At 42.8% G+C, this 23,959-nt stretch overlaps 1 protein-coding gene across 2 annotated transcripts in view; it reads right to left on the reverse strand.

Moving 5' to 3' along the window:
- The window catches only part of si:dkey-112m2.1 (transmembrane protein 132C), a 175,839-nt gene extending 153,174 nt beyond the window's left edge, over positions 1 to 22,665 (reverse strand). For both annotated transcript variants that reach the window (XM_031278033.2, XM_031278032.2), the window contains exons 1-2: positions 22,246 to 22,665; positions 21,576 to 21,767 (exon numbers count right to left, since the gene is read on the reverse strand). In XM_031278033.2, the coding sequence (XP_031133893.1) occupies positions 21,576 to 21,642 (67 nt within the window). In that variant the 5' untranslated portion in view covers positions 21,643 to 21,767; positions 22,246 to 22,665. The remainder of the gene's footprint in view (positions 1 to 21,575; positions 21,768 to 22,245) is intronic.
- Between the last annotated feature and the right edge of the window lie 1,294 nt (positions 22,666 to 23,959).

The following is a 23,959-nucleotide window of genomic DNA, read 5'->3' on the forward strand; positions in this document are numbered from 1 at the left end:
GTCAAAATTGCGAGTCGCACCAAATTTGCGGTGATTGGTTGAATTCGCGTGAATTGGCACGATCGCGGCATCGCGAAATCCTGGAGGGACTGCAAGGATACCAGAAATGCCTCTAAGGGAGAAACAAAACAATACCATGGAAAGCACAGTGCGTTCTGAGTTGGCACTGGAATTAAATAATGACAATATAGCTTAATTTTCCTATTATCACGTTGAAATGATTCACTGTATTCCATTTTTGTCTCAAATTCTGTGTCCTCAACATACTTTTTTCTGTCTTTTTAGACCATTTCAGATTTTCCAGTTAAGACGTCGTCATCATTACAGCTGCAATAACAATATATGACATATATAACATTTCCATACAATCTGTGTTTGAGACAACAAAAGGTAGAGTGAGCTGTGTGTGTATGTGTGTGTGTGTGTGTGTGTGTGTGTGTGTGTGTATATCCCCAGTGGAAGGATGGGAGGCTAAATAAAGACTAGATGCAATGCAGAATGTGGACTGGCTCTTCCCTGCTTTACAAGTTGAAACAACACATCCTAGGCCATGTCACAATCGACAGAGCAGCTGTGTAAGGGATCCTGTAACCCAGAAGCCTCATCACACAGTACTCCTGGAGACAGTGTGGCTACTTTGTGCAGGCACTGTGAGACTAAAATGACTTCAGGGCTCACTAAGAACTAGGTGTTTGAATGCAGTTGGCTGTACAGCTGGTTTCTAGCTCTCTTTTGCTGTAGAGAAGCCACACACGATACTGGCACGTTCATTGTTATTTTCGTATTGGCCTTGAGAGGCATGTGGCTTTGCAGGATCCTCTTTTAATCAGGTGTTTTTTTCATCTTACATATGATCCAATTATAGTTAATCATTTTACTTTGCCCTTGTTAGCTAGGAAGCAACCCTGCATAATTATGACAGGCTGAAGGGCGTGGTTCAGGAAAAAAACACTCTAAACATGAATGTAATGATGGTCATTGTGTGATGAGATTTATCTTTGAGTAGGCAAGTTTCATTTGTTCCACGATCTGCTACTAGGTTACACAAAACTTAACCAGACTCACTCATGCATATCTTAAAATGCAAAATAGAAGCCAATAACGAAATCTAATCGTCTCATTTGTTTGCATTAATTACACTGTCTCAAAATGAATGTGCCAGTTATTCACTGCTGTGAAATTGCTAAATGCAGCAGTTTCAAAGTTTGGGGTTTTATTTAAAGTTTTAAATGTATGATCGCTGACATTGATGGACGCGCGAGCAGTTTCTTTATCCATTAGGCCGTCTTGTTGTCTCAAAGGGGGGCAGAAAAACAAAGTTCAATTTAAATGTTTTGCCTGTGATTGGAAGAAAACACTGACACAAGAGTAGTTAACATACAAAATCATGATATGAGAGCAATTTATGCAGAAACCCTGTTTTCCATGCAAGTAGGCTGTCTTGACACATATTATTGTGACTGGCCTTCATGTATATATTTGTGTGCATAAACAGGGGCCAGGTCACTGAATGCTTGAATAACTATATAAGACTGAAGACATTTGTTCATATGAGTGTATTTTGTATGCAGATGTCCTAATGTTTGTGTGTTTGTTCGCACATGTTGCACATACTAAACCAGCGAACATGTTTTCAAACTTACATTAATCATTTGTGTTGAGCGAGCTTTCCATGATGGACTTATTTCCCATTCAATAGCGAGCAGAACCTGCCGGGGGCATTTTAATGTTCCACCTCCTCAACATTTCTCAACATTCTTCTTCATTACAATGCTGCAAAACCACAAACACGACCTGCACCAATAAAATGTTCCATTAATTTCATCACGGCTCAGAATAGATTCCCTGCGATCCTTGTGCTGAGGCAGGGATTCGGCACAATGCAATGATGCACTGTAGCTGGCCTAAATTAACATACAAAAGAAATAAAGACTAAGATTTCTTATTTCACCCGGGCCCCTCATCAGACACTCATGCACACACACACAGCTGCATCAAAGCAAGAAATCAATTTATTTTCTGTTCTCCCTTATTCAGTCACCGCATGCAGTCCCCAAGTTTATGAAGACACACATTATAATTAGTCTACAAAGACTCACTGAATATTCAGTGGTCCAGATCCACTGTCTCATTTCACCACAATGTGGAATGAAAATAGATGAGTACATAACACAAGTTTGGGACTGATTTTTGATTAGCTGAGCCAAACGTTGTGCAGCACAAAAATAGATGAGTAAACAAAATGAAAATAGATTTATTTTTCCTTCCTGCACTGCTTTGAAGGATGATCCATCTAACTGTATTACATCACTAATATAATGAGCTTGTTTGAAGATAATGCTATATTTACTCGGATAATAGTTTTGGCCACAATAAACCCTTTTGTCAGTACAGTGAAATGAGTCTTCTTTGGCCTTTTCTTCTCTAACTACATTATCAGCCCATCATTTCTCTTTTGTATGTGTTATGTTGGCTTGAAGAAGATTTCACCCTGGCAGTGCTGAGCGTCCGCAGCATAACAACCACACAAAGCACGACAAGTACTCGTAACACCCCCCCCCCCCACCATCTCAGTGGCCGCTTGTCAGTGTCATGCAGCCAACAGACCGTGTGCCCTTCACTTTGTCCCAGCTCCCAGTTATGGGAAGGTGCACTGGGATTATATACTGTACAGAATGCTCTGCGCAGTGCAGGAGCTTATACTTATACTACACCACAAGTCTGATTCCTATTGAGAAGCCTGTAATACCACACCTGCAGAGCCAGATAAGCCCTCAATCCTGCCTTTTATTCTACTGCTTTTATTCTCCTGTGTAATATCACATCAGCAAAAAAAATAAAATCATTATGAAAGAAAACGTGCGAGCAAATGGAAATACCGGGGAAATTTATGATGTTAATATCCATACACATACCTTTTGCCTGCATGTATTGCATGCTGTATGCACTGCAGTGTTTGGCAGCGGATTATTCATCCCTAAATGTTGAACAGAGAATCTTAATCGGCAAACCACTACGCTAACGTCATAATCAACAGGCTGATCATTCGTCTGACAGCTGGAAAGATAAAGTGTTCTTTTCCTATCAAATTGCAGTCGGGGGTGGTGTGATGGTGCAGAGGTAATTTGACAGCAGGCAAAAACGGGGGTTTGTGATTGATGGCTACCTCTCTATTTTTTTCCCCCTCACGATTAGATCCACTGCTTTCTTGAAACAAGCTAACCTAAAACAGTCATCCTGCAGATGTATCCATAAACCCTTAAGCAAAACAACAACATAAACAAATACAAATTGTGGTGCAATCTTTCTATGGGAAAGGAGAGATTTCTGGTTAATGTTGAAAATGAACAATTACAGAGTTATTAAATCAAAGCCTGATGGCAGACAGGATGAGTGAAAGTGTCCCATTCCTGACTGACTGACACAAATTTGGTGTCCTGACACTTTTACAGCCGATACGGTCCAAAATACTGACTGTCTACCAGAGGCCTTTGATCTGCTTTCTGACCCAATTAATTAACATGCTCGGCCCTTTACAAAACCATGAGAGTGTTTAATATAGCAAAGTGAACCATGAATTTGAAAGCAGCATGGCGCCGTTTCCTAGCTTTGATGAGCACAGACGACTTTGTAAGCGTGCAGCGCTGCGGCGGTGGAAAAGCCGGCCAGGAAATGTCAGGTCATCAGAATCCCATGATTGCAGTGCTGGCGTTGAGAGGGTTCAGGGGGGACGGAGCACAAAAAACATCTCTAAATGTAAATCCACTCTAATGAGCTCACCATGGCATAATTTAATCAAATCTACATATGAAAGAACCTCTGCCCTGTATGACATTGGGATAGATGTGGTAGTAATTAGCTTTACAGATTGGAGGTATATCCTGGCTTGTGAGGAAATCCAAAACTTAGAATGGCAAGATATATATTTGCAGTGCGTTCTCTCATATGCATTATAGGCAAATTGAACAAAGAAAAGATGTTTTGAAGATGAGTGTACAAATAAATATACTACAGACAAGTGTTTGATGCAAGAGCTTCAAGGTACCATGCTACAGTTGTTGAACAGCAGGTTTCCTCAGTATGATTAAAGGTGTTCTGTCATTTTCTCAATATAGATTTTGGCTTAAAAGGATTTGCAAATGTTTGCTTTCTCACTGTACTCCAGGATATTGTATTTGCAATGCACACATTAATATGGGAACCATCACCTTATCGTGGTGGAGAGGTTTGTGTGTCCCTATGAACCTGAGGGCTGTGTTGCCTGGAGCTTTGTGCTCCTGGTAGGGTCTCCCAAGGCAAAGTGGTCTCAGGTGAGGGGCCAGACAAAGAATGGTTCAAAAACCCTATGAAAAAACGAGGTAGAGATGATGTGACCCTGCCCGGAGGAAGCCCGGGGCCCCCGTCTGGAGCCAGGCCCAGATGGAGGGCCCGTCAGCGAGCGCCTGGTGGCCGGGTTTGCCACGGAGCCCGGTCGGGCACAGCCCGAAAAAGCTACGTGGCACCTCTCTCTCCAACCCATGGGCCCACCACCTGTGGGAGGAACCGCTGGGGTCGGGTGCGCTGCCACATGGGTGGCAGTGAAGGTCAGGGGCCTCGACGGACCAGACCCGGGCAGCAGACGCTGGCTCTGGGGACGTGGAACGTCACCTCTCTGTGGGGGAAGGAACCGGAACTTGTGCGGGAGGTGGAGCGCTACCAGTTGGATCTGGTGGGGCTTACCTCTACGCACAGTCTCGGTTCTGGAACCATACTCCTGGATAGGGGTTGGACTCTTTTCTTCTCCGGAGTTGCCCAGGGTGTGAGGCGCCGGGCGGGTGTGGGGATACTCACAAGCCCCCGGCTGAGCGCCGCTACGTTGGAGTTTACCCCGGTGGACGAGAGGGTCGCCTCCCTACGCCTGCGGGTTGTGGGGGGGGAAAACTCTGACTATTGTTTGTGCGTATGCACCAAACAAGAGCTCGGAGTATTCGGCCTTCTTGGAGACCTTGAATGGAGTCCTGCATGGGGCTCCAGTGGGGGACTCCATAGTTCTGCTGGGGGACTTCAACGCGCACGTGGGCAATGATGGAGACACATGGAGAGGCGTGATTGGGAGGAACGGCCTCCCTGATCTAAACCAGAGTGGTTGTTTGTTGTTGGACTTCTGTGCTAGTCATGGATTGTCTATAACGAACACCATGTTCGAACATAGGGATGCTCATAAGTGTACTTGGTACCAGAGCACCCTAGGCCAAAGGTCAATGATCGATTTTATAATCGTTTCATCTGATCTGAGGCCGTATGTTTTGGACACTCGGGTGAAGAGAGGGGCAGAGCTGTCAACTGATCACCATCTGGTGGTGAGTTGGGTCAGAGGGTGGGGGAAGACTCTGGACAGACCTGGTAAACCCAAACGGGTAGTGCGGGTGAACTGGGAACGTCTGGAGGAGGCCCCTGTCCAACAGACTTTCAACTCACACCTCCGGCGGAGCTTTTCGTGCATCCCTGTGGAGGCTGGGGGCATTGAACCCGAGTGGACAATGTTCAAAGTTTCCATTGCTGAAGCTGCGGCGGGGAGCTGTGGTCTTAGGGTCTTAGGTGCCTCAAGGGGCGGCAACCCACGAACACCGTGGTGGACACCGGTGGTCAGGGAAGCCGTCCGACTGAAGAAGGAGTCTTTCTGGGATATGTTATCCCAGGGGACTCCGGAGGCAGTTGCAAGGTACCGAAGGGCCCGAAGGGCTGCAGCCTCTGCCGTGAAAGAGGCAAAGCAGCGGGTGTGGGAAAAGTTCGGAGAAGACATGGAGAAGGACTTTCGGTCGGCACCAAGGTGCTTCTGGAAAACCGTTCGCCACCTCAGGAGGGGGAAGCGGGGAAACATCCAAGCTGTGTACAGTAAGGATGGAACACTGTTGACCTCAACTGAGGAGGTAATAGGGCGGTGGAAGGAGCACTTTGAGGAACTCCTAAATCCGACTAATACGCCCTCTATGGTAGAGGCAGAGCTGGAGGATGATGGGGGATTGTCGTCAATTTCCCTGGTGGAAGTTGCTGAGGTAGTTAAACAACTCCACAGTGGCAAAGCCCCAGGGATTGATGAGATCCGTCCAGAAATGCTTAAAGCTCTGGGTGTGGAGGGGTTGTCTTGGTTGACACGCCTCTTCAACATTGCGTGGAAGTCGGGGACGGTGCCTAAGGAGTGGCAGACCGGGGTGGTGGTTCCCCTTTTCAAAAAGGGGGACCAGAGGGTGTGTGCCAATTACAGGGGTATCACACTTCTCAGCCTCCCCGGTAAAGTCTACTCCAAGGTGCTGGAAAGGAGGGTTCGGTCGATAGTCGAACCTCAGGTTGAAGAGGAACAATGCGGATTCCGTCCTGGTCGTGGAACAACGGACCAGGTCTTTACTCTTGCAAGGATCCTGGAGGGAGCCTGGGAGTATGCCCAACCGGTCTACATGTGTTTTGTGGATCTGGAGAAGGCGTATGACCGGGTCCCCCGGGAGATACTGTGGGAGGTGCTGCGGGAGTATGGGGTGAGGGGGTCCCTTCTCAGGGCCATCCAATCTCTGTACGACCAAAGCGAGAGCTGTGTCCGGGTTCTCGGCAGTAAGTCGGACTCGTTTCAGGTGAGGGTTGGCCTCCGCCAGGGCTGCGCTTTGTCACCAATCCTGTTTGTAGTATTTATGGACAGGATATCGAGGCGTAGTCGGGGTGGAGAGGGGTTGCAGTTCGGTAAGCTGGGGATCTCATCGCTGCTTTTTGCGGATGATGTGGTCCTGATGGCATCATCGGCCTGTGACCTTCAGCACTCACTGGATCGGTTCGCAGCCGAGTGTGAAGCGGCTGGGATGAGGATCAGCACCTCTAAATCGGAGGCCATGGTTCTCAGCAGGAAACCGATGGAGTGCTTTCTCCAGGTAGGGAATGAGTCCTTACCCCAAGTGAAGGAGTTCAAGTACCTTGGGGTCTTGTTTGCGAGTGAGGGGACAATGGAGCAGGAGATTGGTCGGAGAATCGGCGCAGCGGGTGCGGTATTACATTCAATTTATCGCACCGTTGTGACGAAAAGAGAGCTGAGCCAGAAGGCAAAGCTCTCGATCTACCGGTCAGTTTTCGTTCCTACCCTCACCTATGGTCATGAAAGCTGGGTCATGACCGAAAGAACGAGATCCAGGGTACAAGCGGCCGAAATGGGTTTCCTCAGGAGGGTGGCTGGCGTCTCCCTTAGAGATAGGGTGAGAAGCTCAGTCATCCGTGAGGAGCTCGGAGTAGAGCCGCTGCTCCTTCGCGTCGAAAGGAGCCAGTTGAGGTGGTTCGGGCATCTGGTAAGGATGCCCCCTGGGCGCCTCCCTAGGGAGGTGTTCCAGGCACGTCCAGCTGGGAGGAGGCCTCGGGGAAGACCCAGGACTAGGTGGAGGGATTATATCTCCAACCTGGCCTGGGAACGCCTCGGGATCCCCCAGTCGGAGTTGGTTAATGTGGCTCGGGAAAGGGAAGTTTGGGGTCCCCTGCTGGAGCTGCTACCCCCGCGACCCGTTACCGGATAAGCGGACGAAGATGGACATTAATATATACAGTGCTTTTAAAAAAAATACCTTTATTTAAGAGCTTTAATAAATCAATAAATGTTGACTACGAGTCTACCACCACACTATCGGCTCTGTAAGGCTTTGAGCGTTATTATTAATCCCACTACATTTCATGGCAAGACCCTTCTTGCATAGCAGCCTGATTGGTTGAGGTTAGGCATTGATCTCGAGTGGTTATGGTCTGATAGCCCATTGGTTGATTCCTGTACCTTGCACAAGCATGGACACCTGGCCAGTCCTAGCGCTTGAATGCTAGGCAGAGTGGTCCTTCCCAAGAAATAGGATTCACAATAACGCTTAAGGGGGTCAGTAAAGTCATTACTGTACATTATCTGGGAACCATGAATGTCTGTACAAAGTTTTGTGATAATCCATTTTGTGTACATATTTTGACCTGATGCAAGGGGAAAGGTCACTGGATCTCCAGCGTCAGTACGTTTTGTCCTTTAGGGGCCATGAATGTCTAACCAACATTTCATGGCAATCTGACCGACAGACCAACTGATGGACAGACAGATTTTACATGCTCCTATAGCCTGAAAACAATTCACACGCCAAACATTTGATGATCAAATTTTTACATTTTGCTGCTTTTTTTGTTTTAATTCATTGTAAATTGAAAGCTTTTAAGGGTATTGATCTGTTGGTTGGACTAAACGAGCAATTGGAAGCATTACCTTTGGCTCTGGGAGCTTGTGATAAGCATTTTCTGACATCTTAAAGGCTAAATTAATCGATGAATTAAAAAAAATCATTTATGAAAATAATCACTGCAGCCCTACTTGATGTGCCTTTAACAATCCTGCCACTTTTAACAACCTCTGTAGTGTGCCCTATGCTGTGTGTATCTGACATTGAGTCAGAGATTCCTGTCTTCTCTAACAGACTGTTGTTTAAATAAAAGCACATCTGCTGTTGCAGATAACTGTGTAAGACAGACAGTCACTGCATGGAGAAAAGCTATCTGATCCTGCACCCTGCATGCGAGATGTAGAACAAAGATTGTAATGCAATACAAGGACAAACATGTTGCATACTGTACTGTCGGTTCTTGTTTACTGCACTTCAATATATTGCTGGATTTCTCAACATTTTCTGGCTCCTAAGACTACATTAGTTTTGGTCTAAAAAAATCTCATGACCTGAGCAATTAGGAAAATGGCAAGTTGTCAAGTGAATTGGCGCTCAGCATATTTGTGTATTCTCTTCTATAAAACATGGGGGAAGCTCCACAGAGGTTATATAAAGATGATGATATATCCCCAGCCTATTTTTATATGACATTATTTAAAGCAAAAAATCCACAACAGTCACTGAATCTCCAGAGAACCATAAAGCGATCCCACATGGGGACCAAACCAGAAGAATGAGACGAAAATGAATGTGCTGATAGAAATCACACCTCAGGCTGGGAGTGTCAAGACATGAGTTGACCATGTCAGTCCAGTTGTCTACCTCATCAGTTAACTTTAAATAAAAATGGCATGTGTCCCTCAACGCCTACTGTATCCTCACTGTATTCATGGAGAGCACACACACGCACACAAACACGCACACACACACGCACACACACACACACATACACACACACACACACACACACACACACACACACACACACACTTGCACAGAGAGGCCCAATTACCTGCTGGAAAATGCTGGCACTCAAGAGGCCCCAGACTGGTACCAAGAGCCCACAAAAGGCTCACTCACTCAGCTTCATGCCCACAGCGAAACAAAAGGGATTTCATGTCTGTTTAAATCCTTTGGCTTTGGATAGTTTTCGGCTCCCCCCTATATGGACCTTTTAAGAACTGATTTATCCTCTATTACTGATGCACTGGGCCCAGATCTGGCCCTGGGCATGCCCAGAACAGCACACTATACTGTTTATGTGGGAAACAGGCACAGGATGACTAAATAAGAGACATCGTAAAATCACTGTTATTGCCTTGGGTGCAGGCACATGCTAAAGCAGATTAAAGCACTCAAAATACACATTATGGCCTATAAGTGATATATTAAGGGTAATCTGATCAAACAGTTTCCCAAAGCCTTCAAATCTACTGTGTCGACAAATGTTGGAGCAGTGTTCAGATGAATAAAAAAAGGGAGATTTTGTTCTATTTACATATAACCCAGTAGCCCTTCACTGGAGGCACATAAGGTAAGGGAATTGGAAAATCAGAGCTCAGCACGGCAAGCTCGGCCCTCTTCACTGTGTCTGTTGGTGGAGTCAGAGCAACCAGGCCGAGCAGGCAGTGGATTGACCATTTCTCTTCTAGATTGATTCTGGTGAGAATGTATGTTGGTTGGTCCAGTTACCCGTGGTAATTAAATTCTAAGGAGAAGTAAAGGCCACGGGTGGCGGGAGAGTAAAAGTAATGAATGCACAGAGACAGAGCAGTGGATACAATAGAGAAAGCGGAAATGTGGATAAAAGATCTTTCAATGGATTACAGAAATAAAGCGTGACATACGGGTCGGCAGATTCAGCCAGAAAACGGCAAGTGAACTGTGGGGTAATGAAATGGGGCATCAAGCATAGCTGAGACAATCATAACGATGATGAGTGAGAGAGTATAAAACTCTACAGGTCACTGGAGGCACAGGCACAGGTCGACGTTTATAGGTCATTTCAACTGACAGATTTTAAGAGTTACAAGGCGATAGATACATTTCTGTGTTGCATTTGTAGCATTTTACATGTGATATTATGTTTATTGACAAATTACTTGAACTCAGTAAATTCATGTAATACACAACAAATACAAGATACACCAGCAGTGGTTAAACAGAGCATCATGGCTTTTAATATTCAAGTATTCAAAGTTATTATTCCGTTTTGAAGAAAAACTGCAGGCAATTGCCGTTAATTTTTCTCTTCAATTTGCGAATGATGTTTTTTTTTTTTTGAATATTTAGCTTTGCTCTTTGATGGAAGAAACTGTAACATATGAGAAAAAAATGTCAATTTAGAGGGAAGGAGAAAGGTGGAGATGAAAGGAGGAGAAGAAAGATGATGAAGATGTTAAGGTGAGGGGGAGGATGATAGGAAGGGAGAGAGGGAAGAAGCAGGGGAAAGATGAGTAGGATGAGAGAGGGAAACGAGAGGATTACAATAAAGGAAGACCATATGTGAGGATCCACATTTCTGATTATTGTGAATCTGATCACAGATTTGTTCATTTTGGCAGGCTACGACCAAACCGAGAAGCTGACACTTTGTACGTCAATACACGCACATACACAAATCCAACTGTTGATGCTCAAAAACAGGTTTTTCTCATTCTGTGGTAACATCTGTTCCTCTGCTGCACAGATTACAATTTTCTGACCTGATAAGGCCTACCAACTGGCCCTATAACTAGAAATTGACCAATAACAGTTTGTTAAGGCTGCTCGCAATTTTGAGCTCAACTCTGGCCTGTAGCCCACAGATGGATCAATATCTGGGTCTAATTCTCCTGCCCAGTGTATTACTCAAACAGGTAAACCATACATACAGCCACTGAAAATCAATCCACAAAAGAAACTGTGCCTGACCCTATAGCTTGTTCCTAAAGTTAGCCTATATATAGGTAAAATGTCTTGAAGCAACTGTGTACTGTGCATTGTCGGCACATTAACATATAGCATACAAACCGTCAGTGTTTAGTTGGCATTGCCTATCAGAAGTTACATGCACAACTGCACATTTCTGATAATCTGAAGCAAATATAACACAATTATTACATTTGAAAGGTGCCGAGGCTATTCTAATCTATTTATCACTACGGTTGAAGTGTGCCTCACTTGGCTTACTGCATGAAAAAATTAACACTTATACGGATATAGGTTTGGAAGAAGTTCTATTGCTAATACATTTTTTTTTATTGGCTGGAGCGCTCAGCAATGTTTACCTCTCTTGAGGCAGTGTTGCTGAAAATTGGTAAGGGAATTGAGTCTTGGTTTGGGAACCACATTCCTAAAGGTGTGGAATAGTTTCCCATCAGGTTTCAATTCAGAAATGTCTATCAAGTTTGAAATTAAAATTCACCTGTGTGTGTGTGTGTGTGTGTGTGTGTGTGTGTGTGTGTGTGTGTGTGTGTGTGTGTGTGTGTGTGTGTGTGTGTAGTTTTTTTCTTTTGCTGTTGTTGTGCTATAGGCTGAACTCTTTGAGTGGTTATTTTCTCATTTCTTAACATCTGATAAACCGGGTGGTAAATCAATCAATGAGGAACAGCTCTTTACCGGAATCAGACACTCAGATGAACCAAGCAATAACGAGACAGCTAGATAGAGCAAGACTGACAAACAGACTGAGAAAAGTTGCAAACTGTGGCCGTGAAGACCTACAGAAACAGATTTCACGAAAGTGTCGCCCATCGGGACCGCTTTAACTGTTATCAATCATGTTTGGAAAAAAAACAAAAACACTAGGGCAATAGCTTCCTGCTCTGACCTGGGCAGATAACGCCAATGCCAGAAAACTCTCCCATACCCACTGTCATCATCTCTACCTCAGTACCTGCGGCATTCATACACAAAAGTGACACAAAATGACAAAACTCTCTTCAGAAATACAAAAATGTAATTGGCTTTCACTAACAACTTATTGCAAAACTTCCGCACCACTCTTCCGTAGAGTGATGAGGTGCGAGGCCATCTCAGCAGGGGGTTGAAGCCCAAGCGACAGACTTGTAAGAAAAAAAGAGCACGTACTGTACCTCTACTGTCTTGTGGGACCAAAGCTGGTGAAGCGAGATAAATAAGTGATCTCTCCCTGTCAATCTTTCACACAGGAAATGACAAAAAAATGCTGTTAACACTCTTTCTTTGATTTCGTAGGTCCTTTTTCATTTCCCTCTGATTTGCTGGGAGTGCGCTGAGTGTTCTGTTAGTTATGCTAATTGTCTCCAGACCCCCCGCAGAGTGCGATCCTTTCCCAGTTGGATGGCTGTGAAGTTGTTTGCCCAAGCAGATGAGTCTGTGTGTGCCTCTGTGTGTGTTTACAGTGCGCAGCTACAATGTGTCACAAAAGCTTTAGTGATGCTGCGCACGTGCGTTTGTGTGTGATTATGTGTGTCGGGGTGCATCAGCACGGATCTTTACGCGCCAGCCATGGTTTGGCACGCTGTATTCCCAATTCTCCGAACACACTGAGTGAAGAAGGAAAGGGCGATGTTTCATCTTAATGCTGTCATATATCGATTATTCTTCTTTTCATCCTTTCTGCCTTTGATCCTATTAGTAAAGCAAAACCTGAGGGAAAAGAAAGACACTTTTCGCATTCTTCCCTCCCAGTGGATTACATCCTATGGATTTCTGGGAAAGCAAATGACCATGTCCTATGACTGAAGGAATACTTAGGGAGCAAAATCCTCTCATTTGTCATGCTGTCTAAAGCCCAAGTTTTTCTGAATTCTCAGGTTTAACTCAATGTATGCCTCGGTATTTTCATTTGAGTTGAGCAGCCCCACACCTGCCTGGCCTTTTTCAGTCGTCATCAATAATTGCCACAATATTATTTATTAGAAAACACAACTAAGGGAGCGACCACACTGGACACACTTGGAGAAAACAAAGTGCACCAGTATGCCTGTAATTTGAATTCCCTGCACAGAGAGAAGTGCCGGACTGTCCTTGTACAGTACAATCACTCTGCAACATCAAAGTAATTTCCTGTCAATCACTTAACATGCACAGCTAATGACATCAGCTAATGCCATTAGCTAAATAAGGGGGAAAAACCCTTAGCATCCATTTCAGTTACTCTCTAAGCCTGACACTGTTTATGCCATTCTCTGCTGATGAAACAGCCATTTTTTGTCTTTACCACAGACATAATGCAACAAAGACCCACTTCTGTTTGTATTAAATTTGATTGGATGGAAAAAGCCTTGGATGTATGAGGTGTGTTCCTGCTTGTATTTGAACTTTGGATGCTCAGAGCGTTTCTCCAAAAAACACAAGGTCTGCCAGGTGGATGAAAAGGGGGTATCAGCAGGGGGCAAAATTTGCCTCAAATGCACAAAATCAATTAAAAAATGTTCTGTGTCAAAAAGGCCGTTAGTGTCAGCACCACTAAGAAGGGCAGCTTCTCTGGGTTATCCAGGCATAGTCTCGCTTTGCCAGACCCTGCTCCAAAGTGCGCTGAAGGAGGGTCTGGCTACTCCACATAGCATTCGGGGATGGGAGGAAAACGTGCTCTGGTTTAATGGCATTTCCTTAAACCAATCAGAATTGTCATGGGCGATGCTTAGCTCTGCACAGAGCCGCTGCAAAATAGTCATGTGAGAGAAAACTCAGATTGGACAGATAGTCTAGCTAGCTGTCTTAATTTCCCCTGCAGAGATCTGAGGAGCAGTCAACAATAGTCCTCATAAACCCACCAAATTTAAAATTCCAACACATAGAAAGCAGAAGGAAACAGAAAATACATGCATACGGCAGAATTTCCTGCGGCACCGGAGCAATCCCGGAAGTGGAACATCAAAGATATAGACTATCCAGGCATGACTCATATACTGTATGCCTGTGTTAGAATTTAACTTGTTTCCTGATTAATATTTCACTTAAGATTTAAGGATGATGCAATAGACAACTCAACAAATAGTCTTTATATTACATCAAATAGTGAGTTTTTTCTCCAAATGCAATACTGTATTTCCATGTTTGCCATGGTTAGGTTTTTAACATGATCATCCTACTGTCAGGGGAGAAAGCATGTCAACTTAACTCTGTTACATTACATTTATACTAATAACAGAAATGTTATATAATGCTGTCTCGTTTATTTTTATATCAACAGAACGTGCAAATGTTGTTAATGAACACATCTGCCAATGTTTTTTTTTGGTTATGTTTAGGCACGCAGAAAAACCGTGGTGCTTTAAATATCGAAGTATCACACAGCAGGTATCTACTTTAACATTAAACCGAAACCACGATTTCCCCCTCACCTTAACCAAAGGGCTTTTGTTGCCTAAACCTAACCACACACAGGACTCAGGATGTGAACCCTGGTCTCTGGTTATGTCACAGTCCTGCATTTTGTACACCCCCCGACCCTATGACTTGTATGCGGAACAAAAATGTAGACTTCCTATACTGGGAAAAAACGTTACCAGTGAACATAATTCCTGAAGCAAAACTGAAGTGAAGACAATTATTCCTGCTAGACAAATGCATGGAAACTCAAGTTTTACTAACCTCCAAGGATAATTGACTGCTGCTGAGCTCTCATGACTGTAACCAATCATCTCTTACCATGAGGTCCATCTGCTGCATCCTGTTGTATCTATTCAGCAACACTCACTAACTTCTATTAGTCTAGTCTTGTGGACCTTGAAAAAAAAAAAAAATCATAGTCCTAAAAATATAGCAGTTATCTGTATCACAGCTGGTGCCGGAAAATGGTATTCATAATCTGTCATCATAATAGCTACTGATTTTCTTTTACATATTAGGATTTTCTGTCCTCTTGGTAAATTTTTGTATCGTCTTCCTCAATAAAATTAGCTATTTCCCAAATTGTAGTTCAGTGGCTGGTTTGACATACCAAAAGACTGTGTCATGCGAAATGTATCGCTTGCAGTGAAAAACCAATCATCCATATCAGTACCACTCGGTTCCCACAAAGCTTTTTAGCCTCTTTTACCTTATTGTTTTGGTTTTTAAATTGTATTCTATTAACTTTACTGCAGACACAGTACATGGTAGCTTTTTAAAGCATACACAAGTTTTTGGGTTTGTACTACACATTTTACTTAACACTGTTCTTTACCTGACCTTTCACTTTATGACTTGTGTCTGTGTGTTATGACCCATATAATATGACATATGGCTCCCTGGTGCAGAGTTTCCCTCTTCTGCTCACTGGAGCCTAAAGAGCATCTATCACTTTATAATACCGCATTAACTCAGTGATAGTACATTTCTGCACTGGATTTGACAAAATTGTTATTACATTTTTGTTTGTCGAGAGGGCTTTTGCTTTACGGACAAAATGTGTGTTCTTTTCAGTGTAATAAACTTTGACTTTGCCTCTGGAAAGTTAAACGCTTTGTTCTGCTGTTGGAAAGACCCATGATGTTTAAGAGGCCGACTCAATTTTAGCTTCCCGGTTGAGGCCTCCAGTGACAAGTATCCTAGTGCTTGTTTTATGGTAATGAACATTACAGCTCATAGCCTTTTGGACCATTTAAGGAGAAAACAAGAGTGGAAAAAAAAGAGAGGGGGGACACATTTTTCATAAGAGTTTTCTACAAAATCAGCTTATTATCAGCCTATTGCTACCCAGAAGCACCCAGTCCTGCCAACCTCCCAGAGTGAAACCAGGAAATGCTCAAAGCCAACAAGTAATATCCCAGGAGACTTTGCTCTCCTGGTGGAAAACGCCAGTTTGGATTTCACAGCCTTTGTGTTTGCAGGGTTACTCCGGGCTCTTCCTCTCTCCTAACATTGGCATGAGATAATCTGTTTTAAGTCTCAAGTTTTCTGCCTGTTTCGTCAGTAGACTGTTAAACACTTGCTGTGGAAACTGTCCACAGAATGACCTCAGTTGTGTGAAATCCACTGCAGTCTTTTAAAAGTGTACAGATGTAGCAGCACTAGTAAATCCCCCCTAAATTTTGGTAATCTGTTCTTTTGAAAAACAGATTTGACCCGTTCCCTGTTTGAAGCATGAGTTTACTTAAGTATCAGTTGATTGATGGTGATTTAAAAAAATGATGGAAACGTTTTAAGGAAATCATTCAAACTGAAGCACGTGGAAACAAAAGCCTTTTAAAGTTGGTGCAAGCATTTCAGAAGCATTACCTTCAAGTGAAAGAATATTTATCAAAATAACAAACTGGAACGGTAACAGGGACAATTCATTTATTTGATTGGTTGGTGCCAGGGACAAACCAGGACTAAAAACATCCCTGAACTTTGATGAACCAACCACACTCAACAACCTCCAACAGCACAATCATGATAGCTGATAATAAAGCTGAATTAACTAAAAGGCCTGATGGAAGATTGTGGAAATAGCATCAAAGCTTACTGTGCTACAGTATGCAGGGCTGATCACATGAAACTTGCTAATGGGGCTCATTAACTCTTTATTCATTAATCACCCAGCAGATATTAACTGTCCACTGTGTATATTACATGTGTATGGCATTCAGGCTTCACCCTACAAGTCCTACAAACCATACAACAATATGTCATTTTTTCATTCGCTCTAATACGAGCCATAGAAGTATTTCATAAATTAGCGCCCCTAGCAGTGGCAGAAAATAGTACCCACAGGAGCGTTTTCTGTTCTAATACTTAAATGTAATGGTCACACTTTTAAACATGTCGTTTACATTGTGTAACGGTCGCAGTTTGGTTACATTTAGGCATAAAAACTATTTAGTAAAGTTTAAAAAAAACTTGGGTTGGGTTAATTTCTAACTGGTCTTAACTTCCGGTTATGCACATAAATCAGAATGTGACGTAGTTCCCAGTGGCGGTTTTAGACAATTTCAAATGGAGGGGCCACATGCGATTTTAGGGGTAGCAAATATATTAAGCACAACCAACTAGGCATAGGCACTTTACATAATCACATCATTTTGTATAACTGCAATTAAAGCATCATTTTTGAAATGAGATTGAAAATGTATGAAAATGTTTGACACAGTTAGGGGGGCCACAGGGGGGTCGAGGCTTAATATTACGGGGGCACTGACCAACCTTGAACCACCACTGGTAGTTCAGTTTGTTTCGTAAAATTAACAAAAAACTTTCTCTATTTTTAAAACAGGACACGAGCCCCGGTCTCTTGGGTGAAAGACCTGTGTTTGTTTGACCCATCCACCACCCTCCTTACACGTAATTTGTTGCTCTTATACTTAGTCACCTTACTGCCTATTTTGCTCCCCTATATTAAAGGTAGGCCACTAGAGGGCTCTGCCACTGTAACGGTAAATATGAGTCGTAATTGCTGCTTGAACAAATGACTTATGGGAGCGTTTTTCTGGGGAGGTTTCACCTGACGAAAGGGATACAAACCTGAAGCCAAATGACAAATGATTCAATTTGCTGTTCACATTAGCAAAACACTGCATTCTTTGTGATCTCTGTTTTTCTTCATATTTTATGTTAAAATATTCAAGAAGAAACTGGAGCAACACTGTACTGTTATTATACATTAAAAACCAAGCCCAGTATCGTAGTTCATATTGGACCTCAGGATGTGCCAACATTCAGTTCTGATGCAGGAAGTAATGTGCCCTTTATGTAGAGAGGCAGGAAGTGAGGGTTTGGAGGTCGAAGTGCTAGATTAGCGTGTAGTGTGTTTGACTTTCACTCAGGTGACCAGAGTTTACCTCCCTTCACAGACATGCAGTAAATGTTTTTGTATTCATCCCCTAACCACTATCTTTCCCTGACCTTAACCACATCATATTTGCCAAGCACAGATACTTTTGAAAGCAGCATGTGACATTTTTTAAAATTGGACGTAAAAAAAAAAAAAAAAAAAAAATTGTCTGGCAATAGGGTTTAAAGCAGCCATATTATGCTCATTTTCAGGTTCATAATTGTATTTTAAGGTTGTTCCAGAATAGGTTCACATGGTTTAATTTTCAAAAAACACCATATTTGTGTTGTACTGCAGTGCTCTCTCTCACTGCTGCAGATCCTCTTTTCAGCTGGTCTCTGTTTTAGCTACAGAGTGAGACCTCTTTTCTTCTTCTTCTTCTGTACTATCTTTGATTGCACCCGCACATGCCCAGTAGCTCAGATGTAGATCATGTCAGCTAGCTAGCTCCATAGACAGTAAAATAAAGGCTGTTTCTACAACTTCGGTCAGTTACAAGGCAGGATTAGCTGGGAGACTTCTAAATGAGGGCGCACATGTAAGTAGTTCTTTTGTAGATTATGGTGAACTTGTGTGTGTTGTAGCAGTGCTTTGCTATTGACAACGAGGTAGCATGCTAGCGTTACGAGCTAATGGTTGCGGTTAGCCTGCTCGTTTCGTGCCGATTTTGAACAGCTCACCCAGAGACTGAAGGCAGGACACATTCAGAAACTGTATCTCACTCTAAACAGCATGGATGGATTTTTTTCAAAGTTTGTATGTGTGTGGAAGCACCAGAGACACAACATAACACCCCAAATCCCAGAAAAAGTGATTTTTTCATAATATGGGCACTTTAATAAACAGTGGTTTTATTAGCATCCTGTACTATCTTTAGCACTCTAAGTAATTAAACTCTGGTGTTTAGGTTATAACAAAATGAAGATGGCTAAACACAGTGGAGATATGAAATTACCAGTTGTCAAATGCCTTTGGCTACTGTGATTTTGGTTAAGTGTGTGTGTGTGTGTGTGTGTGTGTGTGTGTGTGTGTGTGTGTGTGTGTGTGTGTGCGTGTGTGCATGTGCGTGTGCGCAAGAGAGAGAGAGAGAGAGAGAGAGAGAGAGAGAGAGAGAGAGAGAGAGAAACCATGAGAGCTATTATTAAATTAAGGCTAAATGTGTTTTTTGGTTTTGTAACTTTTCAACTTTCCATCACAATCCACTCTGACCGGGGCCCACACACATAGAAAAGAGCAGGCGAGCTCCAAGTGGGAATCCTCCCACTCTTGTTAAGCACAGTGCCATTTATCCCAGGCCTTCAAATACTTTTGTGAACAGCTGATGAAAATTATAGACAATTATAGATATAGAGAGAGGGATATATCTTTTTTTATACTTCACTTAGGTATATACTTCCGTTATAATAATTAAATAACAATTTTGGGTTGCCACATTCTTACCAAATATAAGCAAAAAATCCCTTTGGTTGGTGCATTATTATTAACGAAATAAAGTTGTTGATAACAAACTTTTATAAGTTTGCCTCACTGTGAAGTGGTAACTAGGAAATTTTTCACCCATGAAACTTTTCTATCTGACTAAGAGATGACAATCCTTCAATCTGTCATGTTTAAAAAACTGCATTACATCCTAAAGCATGCCAGGCTATATGGAAAGTTTCCAAATGATGGCCAGTTTGCCAGTATGAGTGTGTGTAGGTATACTCTGCAGTGTGTGCCTGTCAGTGTGTGTGTCTCAAAGAGACAACCTGAAACCTCTCGGTGAAAGCAATCAGATGGCTGGAGAGTTATAATATCCTCTGAGACTCTGCACACTAGGGGGTTGACTGACAGGATGGAATCCATTTTTTTTCCCCTACTTCCACTTTCACCTGCAAAGATTAAGTGGCTGACAAGAACCAACGAGATATGGATCAGTCTTTGGCCAACCTGTATATTTGCGAATTGGCAATTTAACCTGGTAAAAAGAGCCACTCAACTGATTTTTTTCCTCCCCCAATACATAAGTATAGTCTGATAAACTAATTTTCCACACCACCTTTACATGGTTATAATAGAATTTACTTATCAACTTGATTGCCGAAATTCACTAGAAATAATTTCTACCAACAGGTTGGTTAAAACAAATCCAGCATTTAACCAGATTCACCCAAAATTACATCTTTAAATATTATAATATAACTGTGTTGCATGCACAACCCTGCTCTGGTAAATCTGAGCGATGTTTACAGCGGAGAGTTTGGATAATCATTTTAATATGAACCACTGTTTTCACTTCCACATTAGCAGAAGTGGGTTATAACGAGTTCATTCACTCCATTTCATGTACTAATGGTTAGACATTTTGGTAAATACACGTGTTAGATGAGAATACTGACAACCCCCAAGTCTGTCCGTCAGATACGAAGCTACAGACAGGAGCTTACCGTATTAGCTCAAAGACTGGAAACAGGAGCAAACTACTAGCATGTCTCCGTCCAAAGGTTAAAAAAATGTGCCCACCAGCACATTTAGAGCTCACTAATTAAGATGATGTATCTTCGTGGTTTAATCCATACAAAAACAGAAGTGTAAAAACATTCGCTCTTCATGGGGGGGTTGTGAGCAGGATTATATTTCTTGGCCGTGTTCAGTGAATTCCTTGTGTGTCCTGTCGTCACCATGAGGTTGATTAATATAAAGTAACTGTACCACTTCTGCAAATAAGTGCCTCAGATAATACGGCTGAACTGGCTGTTTGTTTTCAGTCTGTCAAATAATCTGGCTGCTCTCATTGCTAATGGACCCAAGTTTAGCGAGCCTGCCCAGATCACAGCAGTGACATTTTTAAATGAAATGTGACCATAACCAAATAGAAGGATGGGCAAAACTACACAAATAACATAAGAAATGTCCCATAAATATACATACTAGACTAAGTATTTCTCCGTCATCTAACAATGACAAAGATATCTGTCTTCAGTTAGTCATAGCCAAGTGAGAAAGGCTACTTTTCATTGCCTTTGATTGGCAGGAAAACAGCGAGGATGAAAACACATGATTTTTCCTACATATGCATTTTTTTTTGTAATCACAGGTCTGCACAAGCCCACACATCTTGCAAAAACACATAACACCCGCACATTCACACTCTCACAGGCAAATATATACACCCCAAAACGTAACCACATGCAGGTGCACACGCTAAAAAACACACACAGATAGATAGATATTTTCCATACACACGTTTTTTTCCAAGTGCACAACTGCTCAAACTTAGTGAAAAGGTGCACTTCTCTTTTTCTGGGTTGTGTCTGCAGCCTGTTGTTATTCCTGGGGCTCTGCAGTGCCATGCTCATATACTGCATCCCATGTAAGTGCTGCTACACAACACCCAAACCCACACACTCCCTAGGCAACTGTCACAGTTCATTCATGTTAATATTAAAGTCATTTTGTATTCTGCCACAGCAGCTTACAGCTAATTATATGTCTCATAAATCATATGTGTCCTCTTGGCTGAATGATAATAATTAGCATTTGATAAAAAAAAGTTCCACACTGAATAAAATCACTCTAAGGTTGATGCATTTATAGTGTCTCCTATTATGTGACCATAACCTTTCGTCTGCATAATTCCGTATGGACACAAGTGTTCATTGGCATTAGCTGAGGTTTCTCTGGGGTCTTACCTGTGCACAGGAGAAGCGCGGTAAGTCCCACGCAGCGGAGCGGCCCCACGTCTCGCCGTGGACTCATGTTTATTCGAGGAGGGGCTGCTGGATAACTCCCTCAGCTGAAAGCTGCACAAGTTTGTACGCAATTTATCCTCTGTGAGCAGTTCTCCATTTCAAACAAAACAGCTGTATTCCGTGAGACACCACCTGCCATCACAGACATGAACGCACGGTCAGTAGGCTACCATGCCCTGAAAACACACTTATGGTGGGCTAGAAGAGAAGTCCACATCTGTCGATTTTTTTTTTTTACGTATGTACGCATGTATAGGCTATAGCACATGGACGTTAATTCATCAACTTATCATATGCCTCTTTCTGACTGATCTCATTCCTCACTGTACATGTTGATTTAATTGTTAATTTCTGAGGATAAAACAGGTGCCCCGGGGTGCGTAAAACAAACCGTATGTCACCAATCTCACCCTACAGCACCCAGGATGTTTAATATGTGACAAATGTGTGCTGAACGAGTCAAAGATTGTAGGCTATTGTTCGTCTTTCTCTCTGTCTCTGGGCTTTGCACACTTGTAAAACAACCACTACAGGCTACAAAAAGCAACATTATGGAATTAAGAAAAATTCTGTGAAATTGATGCAGTGTTTTTGTGTCTTTGCTTCTTACCATATTTCTCGTATAGCACAGGATTCGGGGCTGCGGTCTCATCCAATACTGACATTAAAATAAACCCGTCTCTTCATCCAGGCTGGAATAATTTCATCAACGATACGAGCCAAAAAAAAAAAAAGTCCTCAATAATCTCTGTTTTTTAAAGAGATCTCATAACACGCGCAGCTATTTGTTTTTCTTCTTCTTTTTCATAGAGTGGTGGTTCGACAGCGATCCACATCACCTGGCAAGTGACATGTGAGCACACATGCGATATCTGACAAATAGTCCTCCAACTTTCCGTGCGATGGAGAAGCGTGCACAGTGGATCCAGGAGCTGTTGCCGCTCTGCAGCCTGTGGCTGTGTGGACACGGACAGTGCTGGTGCTGAAACTGAGGATGGGAACGGGACGCGCACTCCCGACTGAATTGGCAAATTAGAGGGTTTACGGGCGTCACGTCAGCAGGTATTGTGCCATCTAATTTCCGGGTCATATCACATCCGGATCGCGCTTTTTTTTTAGTCCCAAAACCTTTGGAAAAAGAAAGTTGACGGCAAATTATAAAGGGGCTCCAGTCCACACCACATATTTTCAATTACATTTTGGGTGGAATGGTGAAAATGAGCATAAGACTGCGACTCTACAGGTAGACAATAATCTCAATTTAAACAGTAGAAAACAACCAGTCACAGGTGTATTCATACAGCATGGAGCATCATTATTTGAACACCGTTTTAAATAATCAAATAATAAAGAGAAGCTTGGCATATGGAGCTCTCTGTCATATACACTTCCAGTATAATCCACAATATAGGCATATAACAGAACAGAAACAAACAGAAATCTGAGGTCCAATGCATTTTCATGATTAAATTGCTCTAAACTCAGGTTAGAGTGGTTATCAATGACACAAAGCAGCACACATTACATTTTTATTTTACCACTCCCATAACCTGTATGGGTCATTAGTGTCCATTGGGTGAAGAGAGGAGTGGAGCAGTGCAACCTGTTGTGCCACAGCTCCTTCATGAGAACCAACAGTGCCACCTATGGGGCACCTCTGACTGCAAGCTGTTGCCCTCAGTCAGCTTCATGACTCATGACTCAGGAAATACTGCATAAATACCAGTTGTCTTCAGCACAACTGTGGGCTGAACATGGTGATATGCAGAAAGGAGCAGTCACTGCTTAAAGCTGTGGTAGGCACTTTATTTTTAGCATAATTTTGGGGCAAACATTCCATTATAACCTTTCAGCATATTGTTATGCAAGTGGTCTGAGAGAAAACTGGACTTCTGCACCTCCTCTTGGCTCTGTATTCAGCCTTTAGATAATTTAACCGTGACGGGAGACTTCGGTCAATCACAGGTCATTTCAGAGAGAGAGAGAGCGTTCCTATTGGCTGTTCTGTACATTTGTTGCCCGTGCGACAAAGCAGTGAGAGTTGCAGAAGAGGTTAACCTAGTCTTGCATTGCCAGACCTTCCTCCACAGTGCTGCGTAGGAGGGTCTGGCTAGTTCACACAGCATTCCGGGATGGGAGAAAAACATGCTCTGGTTTATTGGCATTTCTTTAAACCAATCACAATCGTCTTATTTAAACTGTTAATATATTCAGCAAAGCACATTACAAATTACCTAAATAAAAGGTAATTGGATGCTCACCTATAACAATGTTGAGCACACTACGATCTCGGTTGTCAGAGGTTTCGTCGACAACAAAGATTT

Source organism: Sander lucioperca, chromosome 1 (genome assembly GCF_008315115.2).
Source record: "Sander lucioperca isolate FBNREF2018 chromosome 1, SLUC_FBN_1.2, whole genome shotgun sequence".
Classification (NCBI taxonomy): Eukaryota; Metazoa; Chordata; class Actinopteri; order Perciformes; family Percidae; genus Sander; species Sander lucioperca.